Below are 22,567 nucleotides of genomic sequence, written 5' to 3'. Positions count from 1 at the left end.
GTTAAGCTTTTAAAACTTTTTTGGGGGGTTTTGGGTTTTGGGTTGGGGTGTTTGGAATTCAAGGACTTGGTATTGGGAAGGGGTTTGCAAGAATCTGGAAGCTTGTGTGTTTTTTCCTGCATTTTGATGATTTTCTGTGACCATTGGACCACTCTGCTGTTTTTTAAAAAAAATTCTGGATTTGAATTTCTGTGTGCTGGGTGGCTGGGGGAACAGTTGGGGAGGGGTTTGCAAGAATCTGGAAGCTTGTGGGGTTTTTTCTGCATTTTTATCATTTTCTGTGACCATTGGGCCACTCTGCTGTTCTTTTAAAAAAATTCTGGGTTTGAATTTTGAAATGCTCTTTACAGTATGTGTGACTTTAAAGAGCACTTAATAAACTCTTGTTGTACCAAATTTGGCTTTGTTTGGACTTTTTTTGACCATAGGAACGCATTAATTGATTTTCAATGCATTCCTATGGAAAACCGTGCTTCGCAAGACGAAAAATTCACGGAATGAATTAATTTCGTCTTGCGAGGCACCACTGTACACTTCCAAAGTTTTTCCTGAAACTCAGAAGTCTATAAAAATTAATAAATTAAAAGCTGAGGTTCTTGGTGAGCAATTGAAGAGAAGGGCCACAAATCAGCGACAATGCATCTGTTTTTCATACAAAAGGTCCCAGTTTTAATCTCCAGCTTCTCTATGTAGGGCTAGGGGAAAGTTCCATTCTGAAAAACTGGGGAGCAGTTGCCAGTCATAACTGTGGACAATACTGAGCTAGTTGGACCAATGGTCTGACTCAGTATAAGCAGCTTTCTCTGTTGTAGGTTCTATGATAGAATTCAAATTATGTATGGTCTAATGCCCAATAGAAGCCTAATACAAACAGTCATGAATTAACATTGTATAAGCATAATACACACAGTCTTGAGTTAACATAACTGCAAAGCAGTTGCATATCTTCAGTAGCATCTGTTGACAGTCATTGTTTAGATGTTTAGAAAGTTTGTAAGAATTTTAATTGGTTTCAGTCTCTTTTATTGCGGTATTAACCTGTATGTTTTAAATTATGGTTGCAATTTTCAAAGTGATTATTTTATTGTTTTATCTTTTTTGTAAACCACTTGGATATTTTTTCTGCTATTCAGCAGTATATAAATTTTATGAATTAAATAGATAAAAATAAACTGTCTAATCCAGGATAAATTATTTGTCTGACCCACCCAAGCAATGGCTGGTTTGTAGGTAACAGTAATCAATGGTTTAGGAACTGTGACATGGATGAACCATAGCAAGCCCAAGCAAAGCATTCAGGTTGTCCACTCCCTTCTTCCCTTCCACCTCATGGCTGGGAGGATTTCTACTGGCATAAATTTCTGTTTCAAATAATCTCATTTTAGCATAATGTGCAAACCAGGAATCCTGATTTTAAATGAACACTGGTTCATTGTTAAACAAAACAACTTCAAACCAGACATTCCCCCTCTGTTGGAGGAGAGAACTGTATAAATTAAACTGTCTCTCTAACCTGGCCTGCTGCCTCAGGCACAGTGGAGGATGATATACAGTCATACAGTTGAAGTAAGATCAGCTGTCAGTCCAGCTGGTTTCTGTATGTGGAAGAGGAGGAGGCACCATCTTGTCCTTTGCCTCAGGAAGCAAAATGCCTTAGGCCAGTCCTGATAACTGTGGTTTGAATACCAAGATTCCTGCTTCACGTGTAGCATTAAAATGAGATTATCTGAAACTGAAAGTAATCTTGGCAGAAGTCTTCCCAGCTGCGTGAGAAGAGGAGAGGGCAGAGCTTTGATCCAGCTTGCCTACATGGCGTTGAACCTCCCAGAACAATAATATACCCCACCTACCACCCTAAACACCCTAAAACGTGCCTACACAAATTACAATTAACTGTCCCTGACGAGACAATGCTCAGTTTATTCCCAGCTCTTTTTAGAAGTTAGAAGTTAGAGCAGTGAGGGCTGGGGAGCCAGGACTCCTAGGTGCTATTCTCAGCCAAGCACCAGAAAACACCTTTATTAAAAATAAATGTTCTCTTTTCTTGCCTGAAAAATGTGACATGTTTGATAATGCTAACAGCACAGTTATCCCCAGGACTATTATCATCTACCCAAACTATTCTTCTATTCATTTTCTGAACCACCCCACAACAGTAATAAAAGAAGGGAACACTTACAGAGAGGGAAAGTTAACGCCATGCGCTGGCTGGCCCCTGCAGACGCTGGCGGCCCTCCTTGGCTGTCGCTTCTATCTGGCAATCAATTGACAAGAAATTGAGATTATGAAATATGACAATGAGCATCACAAAGGACGACAATCAATCAATTGACTCCTACAACTGAGCAAGTGACATTTAACAGCAGAGATTTTCCAAACTCAGCAAGCGTCATGGGATTAAGCATCTGAAGCTTCTGCTTCAAGTGCTGGGGTCTTACAAACAAAGCACAAAAGGAACATTTGTGAATAGACCATTTCTCAAAAGCCCCCAACAACTAACAGCTTCCCATAAGGTATCATCCATCAGAATATTTGCCTTGAAGGCTAGATAAACTGTAGAAAGAATGTTCCACTCATATATACTTTGCACTTCAAAAACCTGTTAAAGAAAGTTGTATGCTCTTTGAGTAGGCATCACATTTTAATGTACAGACAGCATGAAGCAGAAAAACCACCCTTTCCCCAAGTAACTAGCCTCTCTCTTAAAAGTCAGCTACCCTCTCTCTTAAAATATTGGCACTTTTTGCAATTGAGACATGATCAACTTTTAACTCCAGAACTCTGTTTTGTGTTTGTTACTCAGTGCCCTTTAATGACTACACTTCCTCCATGCAAAGGGCCTTAATCATGACTATACATGCTGTGCAACTGCACCACATATGTACACAACCCTGTGTACCTTAACTTTAATCAATGTAGAGAAAAACCTGAGCAGAGTTGGCAGAAAGTTCCAAATCCAAAGGGGGCTCTGGTAGACAAAGAGACCACTACCATGAACAATTCTGTCCCATGGCTCACTTTCCCAGTCTCCATGCCTTTAGCTGCAACAGATAACTCCCCAAAAGGAACAGATCTGGAAGGAATGTGTGACCTGAGGTGTGGGTGAACCTAGGAAATGGGCACAAGGGTAAGCATGCGAATAAGGTAAAAAATGCCAAAGATTGTGTGGTGTTCACATCTCAAGCTGCTTTCCTTGCTGGGCCACAGAACTGCAATCCATCCTGACCCTCTGCTCCTAAGGGCAACTAATGGATCTGCTACCAAGAGGAGACATAATCAGCGCCTGCACAGCCTGTTGCATAACAAACCAGGGTCCCATTTCCTGTCCCCTGGAACCGTTAAAACCTCATAAACCACCAGGTCCCAGTTGGCAAGGAAGAACTGTTTCCTGCAGGTGTCCAGGGACCATGAATCACACCTTGTCAGTGATCTGGGCATGAGCAGACAAAACAAATGCTGCTGAAGGCAGGCATCTCTTAACAGTCTTGCCCATGTGCATCTCCCCTGTTCCTGGGGTTTGCAATCTGACCAGTGAGGGGTTAAAACGGGTGTTAATCAGACACTTTGCAAGAAGCTTTGAAAACTCGCCCAAATATTATAAAAAATGCCTTTAATCATCTAATAGCCCAACGGGGTAGGTGATGGATGGGCTGATCTCCCTTGCCTGAACAGATGAGCCTGAGGATGTGGGCTTATGTTGAGGGGGGAGAGCAGACGACACTTTTCCTTCCTCCCCCCACCAAAGCAGTTAGAAATATGAGGTCACCCAGCGAGAGATGATAACACATTAAGGGCTCTTGAGAGATTAGCCTGTCAGCCTCGTTAGGAACAGGCGACTGGGGGCTGACTGCATAATTAGAGGCTGGAGAAGCCATAACTCACAGTGGTTTGGACAGCACGAAAGGGCCACATCCGCAATAGTCCTCTCTGCTTTGAAAAGTCACCTCAATAGGAGTATGGAATGCTCTCCCACATGGTGACTTGAAAATCAGTGAGGTATACTCCCAATTGCAACCCTTAAATTCAGCAAGTGTTACATCTGATCTAGACTTGTAAACGTGAACAGCATACAGCTGCTCCATTATTGCCAAGAGGAAAATAAGACATAGAACAAGACATTTAAGAATTGTACAAATGGTGTGGCTTGTAATTAGGGAGTAGGAAACTTCCCCAATTCCCAATCCAGAAATAAACCGGTTTTATAATCTGCAATTTTTTCCTGTATGCCCACTAGATATCTCAAAATAATTCAGTAGGCATAGATTAGTTTTGGAACTGGGGCCCTTCTACTAGGTTCAGTCAGTGTGTTGTGGTAAAAAGGATATTCTGAAATCTGTTTTGATAATTATGCATTTTAATGGCATTCCTACAATTAATCAAATTACCATCCAATTTAAATTACAATCCAATTTTAGCACAAACATTATGGGAGAAATTCATCATCACACTTTTCCAATCATTCCATCAGCACAAGCATTTCAGTTTGCCCAATGAAACAATTTCCCTTCTCATCTCCCTGTGCTGTTCTGGGGGTTCTCCCAACACACATTTAGTCAATTTAGGTTGCGGGGCATGCAGAGGGAGGAGAGGAGAGAAAGTTCCATTGCACTAGCAGAACTCCTTGCACTGGCTCCCGTTAACCCACCTTTATAATTGAATCCAGCCTTTTGTCTTTCAATGGTAGGCAAATTTACTGCAGAATGTCTGTTCTGGTACCTTCAGAATTCTAATTACTAGACCTCATTTTGATTGCAAAGATGGGTACAAAATTTAGCAATCCTAGCATACTGTTGTTGTATGGCTTAATCGCCTACAGATTGAGCCTTCCATAAAGACGTTACATTTATTTGGGAATTATCATGTGTTTGATCTCTGGCATTTTGCTTGATACCCAAGTATTTGTGCTGCACACTGGAAGAATGAGGAGCAAGCTAAAGAAGTACACTCTTTGCTTCTCAAAGTGTAAGGCTGAAAGGTTGTACAATGGCACACTGGGCTTCCTTTTCTGTATGCTTCCTATACATTCCAGCATTCAACAGGAATGTGCCAGGAAGCTCGCATGCTGATGTACTGCTCAGCTTCATAGAGCCATACTATCTATTTGCTGTTAACTGTGCCATGCAGATTGGTACCATAGTAAGAGACAGTCCATTCAAATTCTGCAGGAACACTGACCATACTGCCCTCCCCAGGAATCATGTACTTACTTTCAGTCTGGCTGTATGCAAATCTAGACAGCTATGTGATTATGAGGGCTGATCTTGCTCGCGACTACACACCAGAAATATGACATCAGTTCACATAAACCTGTATCACAAATATGCAATTTAAAGTACATCTACAGGTTTATTGTGAGGATACAATATCCTTGAGCCTCTTGGAAGAAGCATGAGTCAAAAATATGCAAAGGAGAGGAAAGAGACAAGAGAGCTAGGGTTACCACTGCCTGTAGCAATAACCAATTGCTAAGGGAAAACAAATTGCAGTTCAGGTGGGTGTTCGTCACACACTCTTGATTCTACAGTATAGTAATAAAGCCACAACTGCTGTGTTCATCCAACCACCATGAGCATGTGGTTAAACCCAGGACTATATAAATTGATCCACTGATTGATTTGCATCCTTTGTATACCACCCAATTAACAATGTCCTATGGGAAGTTAACAATAAAAACTAAAAACCATAAAAATTAAGTAGAATAAAGCCTGCCATGGTATTAAAATAAATAAGTAAATCCAGCAACAATAAAACTTACACTCACACAACTGAGGTAAAGCCACTTAAGGTCTTAAAGCAGGAAAATAAAAAGGTTGCCATCTGCTACTAGGAAGACCATAACATAGGCCCCAGGTGAGTCTCTCTGGGGAGAGCATTCGGGTGTCACCAATAAAAATGCCATTTCTCTGACAGCCACCCACCATACCTCATTTGGCACCCTGAGAAGAACTCCTAAAGGTCCTAGGGTCAGTGTAAGAAGTGTCAGAGGAGTTGATCTTTAGGGAACCTGGCAGCAAGACATTTTGAGCTTTGAACATTAAAAATAGCACTTTGAATTTGACCTACTCCTCACATGGGAATAGTTGGGGGAAAGGATCCGTGCCACAAGACTTGCACGACCCAGGCATTCTGACCCTCTATAATAACAAAGATGACTGCCATGATTGTAACAACTACCATAGTATCTCCTTGCTGAGTATTGTAGAGAAAGCCTTTGCCCACATAGTTCTCAACAGATTACAGTTACTCGCTGACAGGGCCTATCCCAAGTCATAATGCATCTTTAGAGTTTAGGTCAGCAGTTGACATTATTTTCTCACTGAGCCAGTAGAAATACCAAGAGCAGAGATGCCCCCTGTATATCACCTTCATAGGCCTGACAATGGTCTTTGACCTTGTCAGCCAAAAAGGACCCTTAACACTGCTCAACAAGATAGGATGCCCCCCAAAGCTCCACAAGATGATTGTGTTCTTCCACGAGAACATGCACAGCACCGTCCAGTATGAAGGTTCATCCTTGGACGCCTTCCCTATAAATAGCCGTGTGAAACAGGACCGTGTTCTTGCTCCAGTACTCTTTGGCATATTCTTTTCACTGTTGCTCTCCTATGCCTTCAGCTCGACTGAAGGTGGTGCATACTTCCATTCAAGGATTGACAGGGGTCTGTTCAAGACAAAAGTGTGGAAGGTTCTTATCTGAGAGATGGTGTCTGCAGATGACACAGCCTTGACACCACTCTACAGAGACTTATCAACTGTTTTGCAAAAGGCTGCACCTAGCTTGGCGTCACCATCAGCCTGACAAAGACCAACTTCCTGGGTCAGGATGTTGCAAGCACTCCACACATCAGCACTGGTGACCACACGCTTGAGATGGTAAACTATTTTGTCTACCTGGGATCTACCATAACCAGCAACCTTTCCATCGACACTGAGCTGGACAAGCATATTGGCAAGGCAGCTGGGGCAATGGCTCACCTCTCCAAAAGGGTAGGGGAAAATGTGACGCTAACAACTAATAGCAAGATGAAGGTCTACCAGGCTTGAGCATTGAGCACACTGCTTTATGGAAGTGAGTTGTAGGCAACTGACACCCGACAGTAGCAATGCCTCAATGCCTTCCAGGACTGAGTCTCAAACAAATATGTTTTTCCCCAAGCCCACATTCCCAGCATGTTCACGCTTCTGTTTCAGTAAAGTCTATGCTGGCTTGATCATGTCCAAAGAATGGAAGATGGCAGGATCCCCAAGGACGTCCTCTAAAGGGAGCTGGCTTCAGGCACTAGGCCTGTTGCCAGACCAACTCTGTGTTACAAAGTTGTCTGAAAATGAGATATGGAGGTTAACAACATTAACACCGCCATATGGGAATCCCTTGCAGATGATCAAAGTGCCTAGAGTCAGCTAGCTCATGTATCCACAGCAGCGACCACAGGAGGAATGACTACTGGGAGGAGCACAGATAAAAGAAACACCATGATGCACCTGTAGCAGCAAAACCAGATGCCTTCATCTGTCCTACCTGCAATAAAACGTGTCTCTCCTGTATTGGTCTCTACAGCCACAGCAGGCACTGTAACTCTCCAAAGGTTTGACTTTACAACAAAAGGTGCACTCTTCCATTGTGTCACAAGACAGACAGATACAAACAACAAATACTCACATATGATCAGAAAGGCCAGTCCCAGTTAACAATCTAGCTATCTCATTTTGGACTAGCTGAAGTTTCTAGACTGTTTTCAAAGACAACTACCTGTAAATGCATTGCAGTAATCCACTCTAGGGTCAGGCATGGGCCTTGGCCTGCAAGCTATATCAAGCCTGCCAAGCGTGTTAGTCTAGCATCCTATTCTCACAGTGCTAACCAGATGCCACAAGCATGACTCAAGTGCAAAACCATTCTCCCCTCTTGCCTGACCTTTACTTCATAACTCCATATGAACATGTAGTTGATACCTGCTCTATATGGAGTCCATGACTCTTGAATTGTTTTCAGCTAATTATCCTCTCTCATGCAATCTCTGAAGCTGTCATCAGACTAACAGGCAACTCCCCCATCACCTAGTAATTATCCTACAACCTCTCCATCCTCAGCCCCTTTTGCCGGATGGATAAAGAAATCCCTATCCCATTTCTCATCCCCCCCCCCACCCCGAGGAATCAATAGACCCACTGAAGAGATGATGACCTTGTGGATTCTTTGGCTGGAGCAGGATTATGAATTCTGGGGGGAGAAGTGACCTTTTCCAAATGTCACATGTCATTGGATTTTATATCAAATGTGGACAGCATGTTATGGGTATGCAGATTTTTCTGCCAATAGGTAGGTGTGAGAATGCATGTGCTTGAAATGGTGAATGCGGGCATCCATGTGATAAGAAATGAAACTCAGATGGCCTTGCAGCATAGACCAGCACTACACTGTGTGTGTGTGTGTGTGTGTGTGTGTGTGTATATATATATATATATATATATATATATATATATATATATATATTGCTTTAAAGCATATTGCTTCTAGAGTAAAAACCGATACAATTTATCTGGCTTTTTCTTTTGAGTGTATGTGTGCAAGTTATCCACATACTCAGAAAGTTCTAAAGACTTTCATCTCCAAAATGCCTTGTAATGAAGGCTTGGGAATTAAAGTGCTCTCTATAAGTTAACATAGACAGACTCTCAGATATCTTGAGACAGCAAGTTAAAGGCCTTTGTAGTTCACACATCTATAGCAGCCAAATACTTCTTGGAATATATTTCCCCATACAATGTAGCATAATGTTCAAAGGTATTTTCATACTTCTGAATGCTACCTCTGAGTTTGTCTGTTTGTATTTTTGTGTGTTTTAATTATAGTCCTGGTCATAGGAGTCAACTCATAGGGGCCGAGGCGTCTTCAGACCCCCCATAAAATATTTGAGGGGGCTGGGCTCCCTCACAGTTGATGGGCATTGCCATTCAAATAGTGTGTGCACACTGTGTCATATGATCAGTTGTGCAGGGCAGGGCTTACTTGCCCCTTAATATTTTACTCCTGTTGGCACCCCTGCTCCTGGTGTTGGCTCAAGAGTTTCTTCCTTCAAGTGTACATATTTAAGGAACCATGCATAAAATACACACACAGTATGCAGACTGCACACACTCCTGAACATTCAAGAGATTGTATTTGAATTGGGTAACATTTGGTGGGCACAGTTTGGCTCTCAGGAGAGTCAGAAAGGACCCACACTCATAAGCAAATATCCATAAGTACAAGTAATGTAAAGGGATGAGGACATCAAAATACCCATAAATTTATGCCTGGTTCCTTCAGTGTGCGGCACAATTGTCCAACTGGAATAACAATGTTGGGACACAATTGAGGGACAAAGCAAAGAAGAAGCGACAAGCTGTGTTTGTTTATCCAGTTTCCCCTCCTAGCAAGAATGCCCTGACACAGTGTCCTGCAGTGCTATGGCTGCAACCCCAACCAGCTAAATTTATCCCAGCTGCAGTTGTGTTTACAAAGCTTGTCCTGTTTACATTGTTGCCCCATCCTGCTCTAATCTCATCCAATGGCATTTTACAAGCTATGCACTGTGCTCCATTTCCTTGCCTACCCTGCCTGTGATGTGGCAAGGACAAACGTGATCACACTGAGGTGTGATGAGGAAGCCTTCTTATCTAGGATGGAAGGAGCAGAGTGGTATTGTCATGCCTGTTCAAGTGTGTTCTCGTGAACTCCATATCCACTGTTTTCTGTTTATAGAATGGACACCTCCTGCAGTATTAATTAAGTGATCTTCCTGTTCATTCTAATTCATTTCTAACATCCCACTTGTCCAATCTGAAATGCCAAATTCATTTACACCCAAGTATAAAAGAATGTATCCTATGAAGAATGCTAATCACTAAGTTTGGAAAAGTCTTGTTCTGTTTTTAAAGGTTTTGTAGACTTCATTTCCATCCCAGATACACCCACTTGGCCTTGGTCTCAGAAGACTGGGGGCAAGCTGGCTGCAAGAGAAGAATTAGAAGGCTAGGGAAGTATTTTGGCTGAGGACAAAAAGGATCCTAGAAGCAGAAAAAGAACCAATTGAGGAAAAGTAGAACAACGTCAAACAATTCTATGGCCGCTCCAATACATCTCTAGAATTGCCTTCAAGTTCAGACTGTAACTCTACCATCAACCACACCTCTGGGACCACCTTTGATGCCTCAGACACACAAGAAAAACGCAAGACATCCATGGGAAAATATAAAAGGGACCTTTTATTATCACTTGCCAAAACACAGGAACCTAGAAGGGATCTGACAGGTGTGAAAGGCAACAAACTTCGACTAAGATGGTACAACTCTACACAGCACATGATGGGCCTACAGCATTATTAAGAGATAGGAAGGACACTGGCATAATTGAGCTAACAACTGGGGCATAGTTACGGATTCTATGACAGTTATTAACACAAAAGGGTGGCTGTGTGTCTGCTGCAAAAATAACAAAGGAGTCCTATATAAGCACCTTAACTAACAAATTTTATATTTAAAGCACTTTTGTGTCCTTGAGACCACTATCAGGTTTCTGAACTGATATCTTCAATTGGCAGCTGTGTGTGTAAAAACATGGGTGGAGGGGGGAATAGTAAAAGGTGGGGTCATACTACCAAGGTTATTAGTCCAGGTAGTCAAAGGGTACAATCTTGGGCTCAGGAAGCCTCCTAAACTAGAGGTGGGGAACCTATGGTCCTCCAGATATTGTTGGACTAGAGTTTCCATCATCCCTCACCGCTGGTCATGCTGGCTGCAAATGATGGGAATTGGGAGTCCAACACCTGGATGGTCACAAGTTCATCATCCCTGCTTAAGTCTTAGAGCAGAATCCTATAAGCAAATGATGTGCAGTAGATGTCTATAGTAACTTCATTATCTCTTACGTTAATCTCATCTTCAACACGGCACCTGGTTCATATATCATTAATTTTACCCATACATGGTCAGATGATCTGATTCCTGCTCTCCCTGGTGCAGACCTAGAACCACACACGTTTGTATGATCAGGTGCCCGATGTGGTCTTACATTTGGAAAGGACATGGCACGAAGTGGCTCTATAAGGCCTCAACGGTCTCAAAGGGAGACACAAAGTGTATGTACTTCTTGCTCAGACATACAGCTCTTCATCTCCGGAAGAGGATCCTTTAGTCAGGAAGTCGCGGCCCTGATTACTTTGTCTTCCCCATTTAAGAACATCCCTAACTGCTCCTTGGATGGCTCAATTAGCAAAGTGAATATATTATATAAAGTCTAAAAGATTAAACTATCACAGGCAGCCCATAATTTCATGAAGAAGTCAGGGGAGCATATCCCTCTTATTAACTCTATAACAAATGTGATGAAAATGTTCAAATAGAATGTTAATGCAATGTTACGTGTAATTTTCCCAGGCGATCTCCTGCTGAAATATTTCTTTATTAATAGTAATTGAGGGTATAAATTATGAATGAGGCGATTTTCTCCTTTCACCAGGAAAGACGTCCTAATGGCAATAATTCTTTCTAATCATTTTTGGAGAGTGGGGAGAGGTGGAGCAAAAGGAAGGGCTTAAAAAAAAAAGCCCTCTAGGAGAACACAAAATGCAAGAAGAAGGTAAAAAAAAACAGAGTATTATCACCATGAAGAAGGAATACTTTGTACTTCTACTAAGCATCTGTGTATATGAAGCACACATACTGGAGTAAACTGAAGGTTCGGTCTGGCCAGGAGAACCAGGTTAAAACACTCACTGAGTGACAAAACTTGATGGGTAGCCTTGTGTCTAATCTATTTCATAAAGCTATTGTGAGGACCTGAGCTTTCCATAGTAGGTTCAGAACCAGGCCCCAAGTAAAGTCAGGCAGGGATATTTTAGTGACAAGAGGCAGAAAATCAGACCTCTCAGCTGGAGCAAGTAGTATTGCCCTGTCCCTATTAAAGCTTCTAAGTCAGTCTTGTTCCCTAGTTTAAAACAACAAAACTAGTCTGTGATAAACCTCCTTTGCCTTGTTCAACCTATCCCAGCTTGGCAGATCTTAGCTGTTAAGATATAAACTGAAATAATTAGATCTATAGGATTAAAATGGCTGATATATACAAGATCCTACAGCCAATACTCTTTGACCTCCCTAACCCAATTTGCTAGCCTCTAAACCTCCCATGCCCATTCACTTACTTCCATCCCCAAGCCCTAGATAGGGTTTTTTTTACCCCATTTTCCCTTCCTTGCTATCTTTCTTGCCTCAGGCCTCCAACTCCCACACCAACTCTTCCCCTTGAACTGTCAGAAGGGTAAAGTGAATAGGGCAGATGTATTAACCCTGGTGAATATGTTTCACTCTGCAGTTATATTTTTCGTTGTATGCTCTCCTCTGTCCATCCACTTCTAGTCACAGCTAGAAGATGAGTCACTGGTCCCATGGTACAAGCACATGATTTGGATGTGCAAAATGTTAGGTTCAGTTCCCATCATCTCCATTTGAAAGATCATAGATAGCAAAGTGTGGGAAATATCTGTACCTAAGACTTTGGATATCTTGGCAGTCAGTGCAGACACAACTGGGTTAGACTGCACGAATGGTCTGACTTGCTAAAGAGAGCTGGAGATGTTCAGACTCAGTTGTATTTAATATGAAAATTGGATGTTGTTGGGTTTTGTAGCTTGTTTTAGTTTTACAAAACAAATACAAAAGTATTAAATAAAGTACAGCAAAATACAGAAACTGTGCCTAAGTGAATTTGTGAAGTTTCACCTCTAACAGTTTAGGGAAATACTTGTTTTATTTGACAATGAATGGTTAGATTCACAGGAACCAACCCCTAGGGGCTGAGGTTCCTTGGACTACCCCAATAAAATATTTGAGGGAGCTGGGCCCTTCTGAACTTGATGGGCATTGTTGATGGTGTGTTGTGTCATGTGATTATGTGGGCCCCCCAATATTTTATTCAAGTTGGCACCCCTGGTTAAATTATTCCTCTTTTGAAAATGTTCCACTGAAATTTTCATCTACTGCCCCTTGTTCAGCCTCCTTCAGCTCAGTTAAATACCACATTAGCAACCAATACTATCTCCTGGTCACTGAATTGCCATAGAATGTAAAGCAGGTAGTTCACCTTTGGGTAAAAACACTCATTAGCTTCCAAAAAGAAAGACTGCATGAATTTTTATAAATAGCCCAATGTGTTTCAGCCAAAATGCCTTCTTCAGGGACTTTATATACTTTCACAGATACCTAGAAAATAGTGATCTATTGTATTTGAGTGACTGAAGTTATTTTCCATTTATCTTCCAAATGGCATCTGTTGGGCGGCAGAAATTAACTTTTGGGCTCCAATGGCAGCTTCCCGTTGGTACAAAATAGCAACACCAAAAGGCCAATTTTCACCAGAAGTGCAGCACAGAAGAAAAGGGATAAATCCTACATTCCTCCTTCATAGTCCTGATCTTGATTCACCCTGCAGCTGTAATTTTTAAAAAGGAAAAACTGTGTGTTTTAACGTGACCAAAGAATTAGAGACTTTATTGGGTATTGCGGGAGAAGAAATTCCAAAAGGAGATTTAAATATGTTTATGCTACCATGGCTGCAAGGACACTTTTAGCCCAGAAATGGAAGCAGCAGCAACTTCCAGCTTTGAAATAATGGCAGATAAAAAGGATTGAATATGCAGAACTGGCAAAGCTGACAGGGAAAATCCGAAACCAGCGTGATGAACTGTTTGAAAAGGACTGGAGTCTCACCTGGTTAAAGGCGTGGTGTACGCTGCAGGACCCAGACCTCTTAGACTTGGAGGGTTATGGCAATAGATGAGGATGGCATGTGTACTTAGCGTATGCAAAAGCAAAAGTTCATAGGAATTTTTCAAACCATATTATTAGGAAATCCCTAATGACGGCTTGGGAGAAGTAGAAAAACCTGCTCGAACCCAAGGTTCCCTGGTGGATCTCGCCAACAGAGGCTAAGGCGGTCAAGAGAAAAAATACCCAGGAACCCTGGCCAACGTATAAAGTACTCCTAAAGGAGGATAATAACCAATTGAAATTAAAAAGCTTCGGGGAAATAAGTGAGTGCCTTTCTGATTGGTTTCAGTATCACAAATTATTTGAGCCATTCAAAATTGACAAACAAAAGGGTTTTTCCACTGAGACTTCTAGATTTGAATAGGATTTGGTGAACTCCAGAATGAAAACACTTTCTAAAGTATACCAACTCATCCTTGACTGGGAAGTCAAGGAGGAGGATGTTACAGCAGCTGTGATTAAGTAGTCACAAGATTTTGGGTACTCAATAACAATGAAGCAGGGGAAAGCCTGTCTAAAACAATTTGGAATTTTACGAGCTGTTACTCTCTGAGAGAGAATTTTCTTAAAATGCAGCATCAGTGGTATTTAACCCCCTGGAAATTGTCCAAGATGTTAAAAAATGTCCCAAATAACTGCTGGAGGTGTAAAGAAAAGCCAGGTACTGTATTCCATATGTGGTGGCAGTGTAAAGAAATCAAGGTGTTTTGGGAGGACATCCACATAGAATTGGAAAAAATATTTAAAATATCTTTAAATAGGAAACCAGAAGCTTTCCTTTTGCAAATCACAGATTCGGATATTCCTAAAAAGGCTAAAGAGATCTTTTTATATGCTACGGCCGCAGCAAGAGTTCTCATTGCGGCAAATTGGAAAAGCGATAAAGTCCCGTCAAGATTAGAATGGATTCAAAAATTGGCAGAATACGCAGAATTAGATAGCATGTCAGAAAAGATTAAAAAAAATAAACCAAAACAGGTATTTATCTCAAAATGGAAAGTTTTTAAAATATATTTGTAAAATAATAATAGTAGTCTAAGGTCATATACAGTGTTCAAATAATTTCAGTAGGAGTGTTAAGAATGTGGTAAAACCTATGAATGGATCAAGGGATGTTGAATTTGAACAAAAGTAGTTATGCAATGGCAGTGAACAAATAATACAGAATCTGTAATAAGGAATAGACAGGAAGTCTGGTCGATAGAAAAAGACCACTTTTATTTTATGTTTTGAAGGTTATTAGTTGATGTATTAATTCTCTTCTTTTTTCTTTGGTGGTGATGGAAATTTATTTTCTTTTTCTGTATGGTGTGTTAATGTAAACGGTAACAATAAAATCAAAAAAGAAAAGAAAAGGACTGGAGTAAATTTATACAATATATAAAAGAATATTGTAAACATTTGAGAACGTTTGCAGATTTGATTTAAAATATTTTGTAATGATAATTTTTGAAACTGATTTACAAATACTGAAGTAATTTTTTTAAAGTATAGTAAGAAGGTAAATAGGGTGATAAAGAAATGCTAAGAGGATTGTGATTGCTTAAGAAAGCCAGGGAGTGGGAGTGGGGTGAGTAAATGCTCAGTATGAGCAAAGTTGTATGTGATTTTATGATTTGATATGAATGTGCCAAAGGAAAAATATGAAAACTTAATAAAATTATGTATATATGAAGAGAATTAGAGACTGGATAAGCTTGTTGAGTTTATTTCACAGAACTTGAAACACAGTTCTTGTGCTACATAGCACAACTGATATTGACATGGAGATGATTTTCTTGCTCTTGTTTAGGCAGGGTACTGTCTAATGTTTGCTTGCAACATTTCCCTATAGAGATATAATTTCACACCATCATGTGTGGCCAAAAGATCTGTTTTGCAGAATGTACACAGACAGGATGAGAACTGTGATTGACTTTGCCTTTCCAATGCATACACCAAGAGTAGACTTGGTGAAATCCACACTGTGGGAAAGACCAGCGGCTTGCTCATGAGTAGCCCAGCCAGAAGTCAGTCCAGATAGGGATTCATGTGGGGCTGATGAAAGGCCGAAAGATTCCAGAGTCCTCACCTCTGAGGAAGTCATGGAAAGGGAGGGAATGAAGATAAAGAAACTAGTGAGGGTGAGGGTAAACTGGATTATCTACTCCCGCCACACACCTCTGATGAGCCGGGTTTCTCTGACTTAATGGAAAAACAGAGAAAGGAGCATAAATTGTGCTCCTTAAGGAAGCAAAAAGCAGCTACCACGAGTTCTGAGGAATCTGGGACAAGGGATGGGAGAATCTGTCATTTTCAGCTTCTCCAGAGAATATGGAGTTCAGTTCCACATCTTCGCATGAACTTGCAGGAGTTGGTTTTTTAAAAAAAGTTATTATAAGAATTTGTCTTCAAATCACAGAACTGTAGAGTTCAAAGTGACTCTAAGGGTCACCTAGACCAACCCCTTGCAATATTGGCATTTTAGTGTGTATTTCTTCTAATATACACATTTTGTATACAATTTCCCCTCATATAATGCATTTTTCTATGTTATTTTCACCAATATGTGCATTTTTATGTACACATTCTCCTGATATACTCTTTTTTATGCACAATATTTGCCCTGCACCACACAATTCAGAGCAAGGCAAATTTAGAAGGATAGTTGTGTTTTGGTTTGTGTTATTTCTTCAGAAAATGTGAATTAGGTTTGTTTTGCAATAAAATGTGAAATAAACAGACACAGACACACCCATTCTTATTCAGGATGCTAAGAAAGGCAACAGAAATACATATGCTTGTCACAGATGATGATTTACATGCAGTTTTCCTATGTCTAAATGTATGAAATCATCACCTGTCAAGGGGTCCTTTGACTAAATGATACATATTATTGAACTGAAAATACTTGACACAGTAATATCCTCCTTGCAAATAATACAAATAAGATTAAATTCCAATGTATTCCTCCCTCACTGTATTTCCTTTTAAAGGTTTACCGGCAGGCCTGAGGAACATAAGACAGATTTTTCAAGGAGCCCTAGGTTGAATTAGGGCTGGGCAATATCAGGTTTTCAACATCAAAATGTATCATGTAAAACCACCACCACTCCCAGTGTCTGGTGTGGAGAGGGGAACAAGAAGCATAGGCCCTGGCCCCACAGGGTGCTCGGGTGAAACTGCCTCACTCCCAACACTGCCAGTGCCTGGCAGGGAGGAAGGAGGCAACAGGGTAAGAAAGGTAAGGTGCCAGGCGGCAGGCAAGCCCCACCCGTGACATACTGCTAGGTGAAGGCGTCATTGCAATCTGGCCCTCAAACTGGTCCTGGATGATGTATTAATATATCGTCCAGGCCTAGTTAGAATATATGCACATTAACAAAAAGGGGTGAGATGAGGTAGGAAACAGGCCTAGACTAAGCTTGTCCTGGCTCCCCTCATCAAATGAAAGACTCAGACTCTTGGCTCAGGAAATTCCAAAACTTAACTAATGAAATCACCACTCAGTCTCATCAACTCTTAAGTACAGCATCAACTCTTAAGTACAGGATACAAGTTTCAACGGTTCATTGGCAGAATGCTAGGATATATGGCTAGGCATAAGCAAAGATGCTGGCCAACACTTAACACACCACTCCTGCTCTGCTTTTAAAGAATCAGGCAGGTCTAGTCAGTTACACAGTTCTCATCTCAAGGGAGAAGACTGAGTATGCAAGTGAACGCTCCTATAGGGTTTGTGTGCACGCGCTGGGTCTTTTCACAAGGGTGCACATGGGACCATTTTCTGCAGTAGCTCCCTAATTGTAGAATGCTCTCCCAGGGAGGCTTGCCTGGCGCCTTCATTACATATCTTTAGACCCTAGGCAAAAATGTATCTCTATAACAAGGCCTTTAGTTGATTAACATTCTATGGCTTTTTAAACAGGTTTGTGGGAAGGGGTTATTGATTTGTTTTTGGTTTTTTATATATTTTGGATTCTCATTTTGTATTTTTATGTTGTGAACCGACTTGGGCTCTTGAGATGAAGGGCAGTATACAAATTAAATAAATAATAGTAATAATATTTGGGAACTTAAAGTGAGCTTCCGATTGGTGCTGGCAGCGAGTCCCACCTGCAAAGGAACAATCAGCTGATTGGAAGCACTAGGAGTTCCCCATTGGGAACTCTCCAAGCACATATTCCCAGTATGTTTGCACTCCTGTCTCACAAACGTCTATGCTGGCTTGGTCATGTCCACAGAATGGAAGATGGCAGGATCCCCAAGGATATGCTCTTTGGGGAGCTGGCTTCTCTATGGGGAGCAGGCCATTGGCAGACCAACTCTGTGTTACAAAGATGTCTGCAAACATGACATGACGGCTGGCATGACCCCACCATGTGGCAATCCCTTGCAGACAACCACAGCACCTGGAGACAATCAATCATCTTGCGTATCCACAGCAAAGACTAGAGGAGGAATGACCACTGGAAGGAGTGCAGAAAGAAGAAACACCATGGTACACCTGCAACAGCACAACCGAGTGCCTTCATCTGCCCCAGCTGCAACAAAACATGTCTCTCCCATATTGGTCTCTAAGGTCAAAGCAGGTGCTGTAACGATCCAACAGTTTGACTTCACCTCTCTTTCATTGTCTCCCAAGACAGACAGGAGCCAACCAACCAGAGCAGTCAATGGGACTCTCATCAGTGTTGATAAACTGATTGGCCCTGACAATGTGCCTTCAAATGAGCTTTCTGCAAGCCCCACTTTGTCTGTTTGCTGCCTGCTTGCAGATCTGCAAAGAAAAAGCGTCTGTTTGCAGGAGTTGTCGGAATCCAAACCACCCCACAAACAAACTTCAAAGCAACTCACTGTAACTACTAATCAGCTGGTTTGGGGTTACCAAAAACTGCTTTGAAGTTGTCCCTTGGTGCCCTAATAACATCAGGTGATCAACACGTGGGTGGCTCAACCCACCTGTCAAAGTTGTTCTGTGGGAGAAGTAATTATCGAAATCACCAGCTGGATCCAGTTCCTCACCCTCTGTGAGAAACAACAATCCTAACAATCTACTTAACTTACGCGGGGGGGGGGGTTGGCTCAGCTTAGGCAGAACAGCAGAATCCCATGAAAGAATGGGAAACACCACAGCTGTCACAATTATTATTTAGTGTTTTTACTCTCTCATATCCAACCCACATGACATGAAACAGAATTAGCCCTGCAATTGAAAACAACAGTAAGCAAGGAGGAACTAGCATCCAGGGCACTTGAACTCCACAATCAGCAATACAGCGGTACCTCGGGTTAAGAACTTAATTCGTTCCGGAGGTCCGTTCTTAACCTGAAACTGTTCTTAACCTGAGGAACCACTTTAGCTAATGGGGTCTCCCACTGCCACTGTGCCGCTGCCACACTATTTCTGTTCTCATCCTAAAGCAAAGTTCTTAACCCGAGGTACTATTTCTGGGTTAGCGGAGTCTGTAAGCTGAAGCATCTGTAAACTGAAGTGTCTGTAACCCGAGGTACCACTGTATTCTGCTTGGGAGTTGCTTGGGTTCCCTCTCCTGATAACCAAGATGAAACTACTATCCTCTTAGCTAAATCACTTTCACAAAACTGAGAGAATCAGACAAGACGTCCTTACTTCTTGCAGAGTGAGAGGCGCAGAATACTAGAATACTAGAACTGCTGCATTCACTGGGAGGAGAAAGGGGGTGAGAAGTACTGGAAGCCAAGAGTCAGGTTCTAGTGGCTTGGAATATGACAGGGACTGAGCATCAGGACTCTTAGGACTGGGATGAAGCCTGGTGGGCTGGAGAAGAGGTTGCTTAGACGTGAGGGAACACCTGCGTCCTTCGGTCCCGCTCACCTGATTGAATTTGCAGTCCATTGCTCGCTTCTCTCGCAGCTGCAAGGCACGATCGCCCGGCCGCCAACCCCATGCTCTCCCCGTCAGAAAAGGGGCTAATTCAGTTATCCCAGTGGCATTAGCTGCTGTGAAGGATAGCCCGCCAGCGCAGCCCATGTGCCTGACATAATATTAAAGACCTCGCTGCCCTTGCTCGGGGCAGATTAAGCTCTACTCATTGCTTTAATGCCGGGCTCCCCACAAGATGCTGCCCCTTAACTCTATTACCCCCTGCTTGGAGCTGCCTGACCCATTGTTACCACTCCCTCTGATAATTCACCTCTCTGGTAACTTTGCCTTCTTGACCTCCTCCTGGAGCAGCAGAATGAGGCTAGAATGATCATATGTTCTACAGCATAGGCAGAGCCATACTTCTCTCTGTCTACTTCTAAGTCAGTCTTCCTATATCCCAGTTTCTACCCCATATTGCCATGGAAAAAGCCCATTGCAACTAATATCTCCCTATACTCAAAGGGCTCCTAGACATAGTCACATGCCTGGCAAAACAGCATGTACAGCCTCCCTTAAATAAAACATGTCACAGTTTGCATGGTACTGCTGGCAAAGGGAGACCAGGGGTGCCATTGAGCTCTCTGGTCAGGAATGAATGAAAGACAAGGAGGAACTAAGCAGACAGGGTGGCTCTGATAAGTACCCTGGTCCATGTGTCCTGTCATTCACTGACACAGCTTCACTCCAACAAACCAGGTCCTTTAAATTCCATCAACTGCACCTGTGGGACTAGGCTTAGTGCAGTTGCCATCAAGTTTCAGCTTTTGTCAGATAAATGTCAGTGCCACTCTCTGAGTTATCCTAGGTTCTGGAGAGCAGCTACTGATATAGGTGCATGATACCTTTCTGCTCTGCTTCCCAATAATCCTGCTTCCTGATATGTTGGTGATTCATTACATGCAACTCTCTTCCAACTCCTGCTCACTTTCACCTCTTCAGGTTGAATATATTCAACAGTGTTGTGACAATTGTTTCCTCAGCTCATGCATTTGGTTCAGCTTGCCTGATGGAACAATCTTCCATCTCCTCCCCTGGCATGATGTTCTGCGGGTTCTCCCAACTCCTGAGCCAACTGGAAGGGGAGAAGGGAGAAAGTAGGATTCCACTTCTGGTATCCCACAGGCTTTCCACCCTAGCCAAATGCTAGGGCCAAATGCTACCCAGATCCACTCGGCCTATATTCCCAAAATACCAATTTGTGCAACATGGACCACAATCTTATTAATGCTAATTAATACAAGTATGACAGAAGTGCAGCACTTTCAAAGCATAAAAACAACCCAAAACTGCATATAAGCCATGTGGACTTTCTCCAAGGGACAGAATAGGAAGACACCTGAATACTCCAGCACTACCATTGTACTCATAGCAATTCTTCATATTAGAGTCATTACTCATCTACGTATGTCAATGCTCTAAGGGGTAAGCAGACTTCAATTCCATCATCCAGAGCCAAGTGCAAAAGACATACATTTAGGATTGAATAAACCTGAGCCCATAAATTTGATTTTGAATACAGACCTGACCTGATACCATAGCCCTTCTACACACAAATAACACTCCTAATTACCCTAAGCTTTCTTCATTTCAGCAGTATAATTCAGAGTGGAGGGGGTAAATTATGTTGCTGTTGTTGTTACACTATTTGAAGTCAGATATCCTTACCTATCTTCTGCAAATCACCTAGAGATCTACCAGTAGATCCAGATCTACCTTCACCTCTGCAAGGGTTATCCAGTAGAAGGTGGCTCTTCAAAACAGAAACAAAGACTGAAGGAAGGCAAGAGGAGTAGAAGGCATGTTGTGCTGCTTCACTGATTTTTGTCAGAGCCATGCACACTGGAGAATGGAGAACACCTGAAAGTCTGTGCAGAGGGAAATGGCAGTGTTGGCTGGGAATGCAAGCTGGGCATGTTGTTTTCCTTTCCTCCACTACCTGTCAAAATGAGGAGGGCTGGCCATACGGTATGCTGCCTCTGAGCTTTGGAACTTCTTGTGAGGGGGAAATGGAAGGTATATCTCCCCAGCGGTAAATGGCCTCATAAAAGTGACAGAAAGACGTTCATATAGACGCTTGTTAAATTTTTATTACTAATCACCTCCAAAGTCAGCTGCTATATTTAACTTGGGCAGGGAGGGGGAGAGGGTACTAAGGAAGCAAAATGAGAATCAACCATGACAAAAGTTGGGCCAACTATAACCCAGGAACACAAAAGTTATAATACACCGGTGTCATTCTCTGAGCTTGGCAGGATAAGCTAAGCCCAAACAGCATCATTCTTGGAACTATATACCACAAAACAACCTTAAACATGCCAGCCCCTGAGGGATCAGTTATCAGTTATCTATGAATGATATTATCAGATTGTTTTGGTAGTGTGCCTTTCTTGGTAATGTCACCCTAGTTTACATAATGCCTTCAGGCCCATCCCACTCTACCCCCAAAATCTCTTTTTTGCCAAACGTGTGGATGCTGCTCTTCCCATTTATCCATCTTGGAGGCACCATATATATCTCCGAAAGGCTTCCCGGCTCCTCATATATCTGTCTAATTAATATTATTCCTAGCCCAGCATAGTCTTTTTCCCCTTAATGAGCAAAGTGCTGCTGACTTTATTACAGGTTTCCTCCTCACTTATTACTTTAAATCATATTCAGGAAAGAGCTTACGGAGGCAGATGCTATCTCCTGGCCTACATGCCACCCCAGTCAGCACCTTCATCCAATCATGGCTGGGGCCACTCGGTGAGAAGGATGAGACAGGGGGAGGGGAATAGAGCAGAAGACATTCCCAGGGCTCACAGCTGTCAGGGGGCTCTGAACCAAAATGAAAGGTCAAGAGGTCACTGCTGTGTTGTCTGGCCAAAGCAAAAC

General features: G+C 42.1%; 1 protein-coding gene across 11 annotated transcripts in view; it reads right to left on the bottom strand.

Annotated features, from left to right (window-relative positions):
* RNF220 (ring finger protein 220) overlaps positions 1–22,567 on the bottom strand; it is a 326,551-nt gene that overhangs the window by 206,536 nt on the left and 97,448 nt on the right. For 7 of the 11 annotated variants that reach the window (XM_083509604.1, XM_083509606.1, XM_083509608.1 and 4 more), the window contains one exon: positions 2,180–2,254. The exons of 3 other annotated variants lie outside the window; for them this stretch is intronic. In XM_083509604.1, coding sequence (XP_083365730.1) covers positions 2,180–2,254 — 75 coding nt within the window. The remainder of the gene's footprint in view (positions 1–2,179; positions 2,255–22,567) is intronic. One more of the 11 variants, XM_083509609.1, reaches the window with a different exon arrangement.

Source organism: Podarcis liolepis, assembly GCF_965112155.1.
Source record: "Podarcis liolepis genome assembly, chromosome: 6".
Lineage (NCBI taxonomy): Eukaryota > Metazoa > Chordata > Lepidosauria > Squamata > Lacertidae > Podarcis > Podarcis liolepis.
Note: the sequence above shows the minus strand (reverse complement) of the source record. Positions and strands in the feature narration are given on the sequence as shown.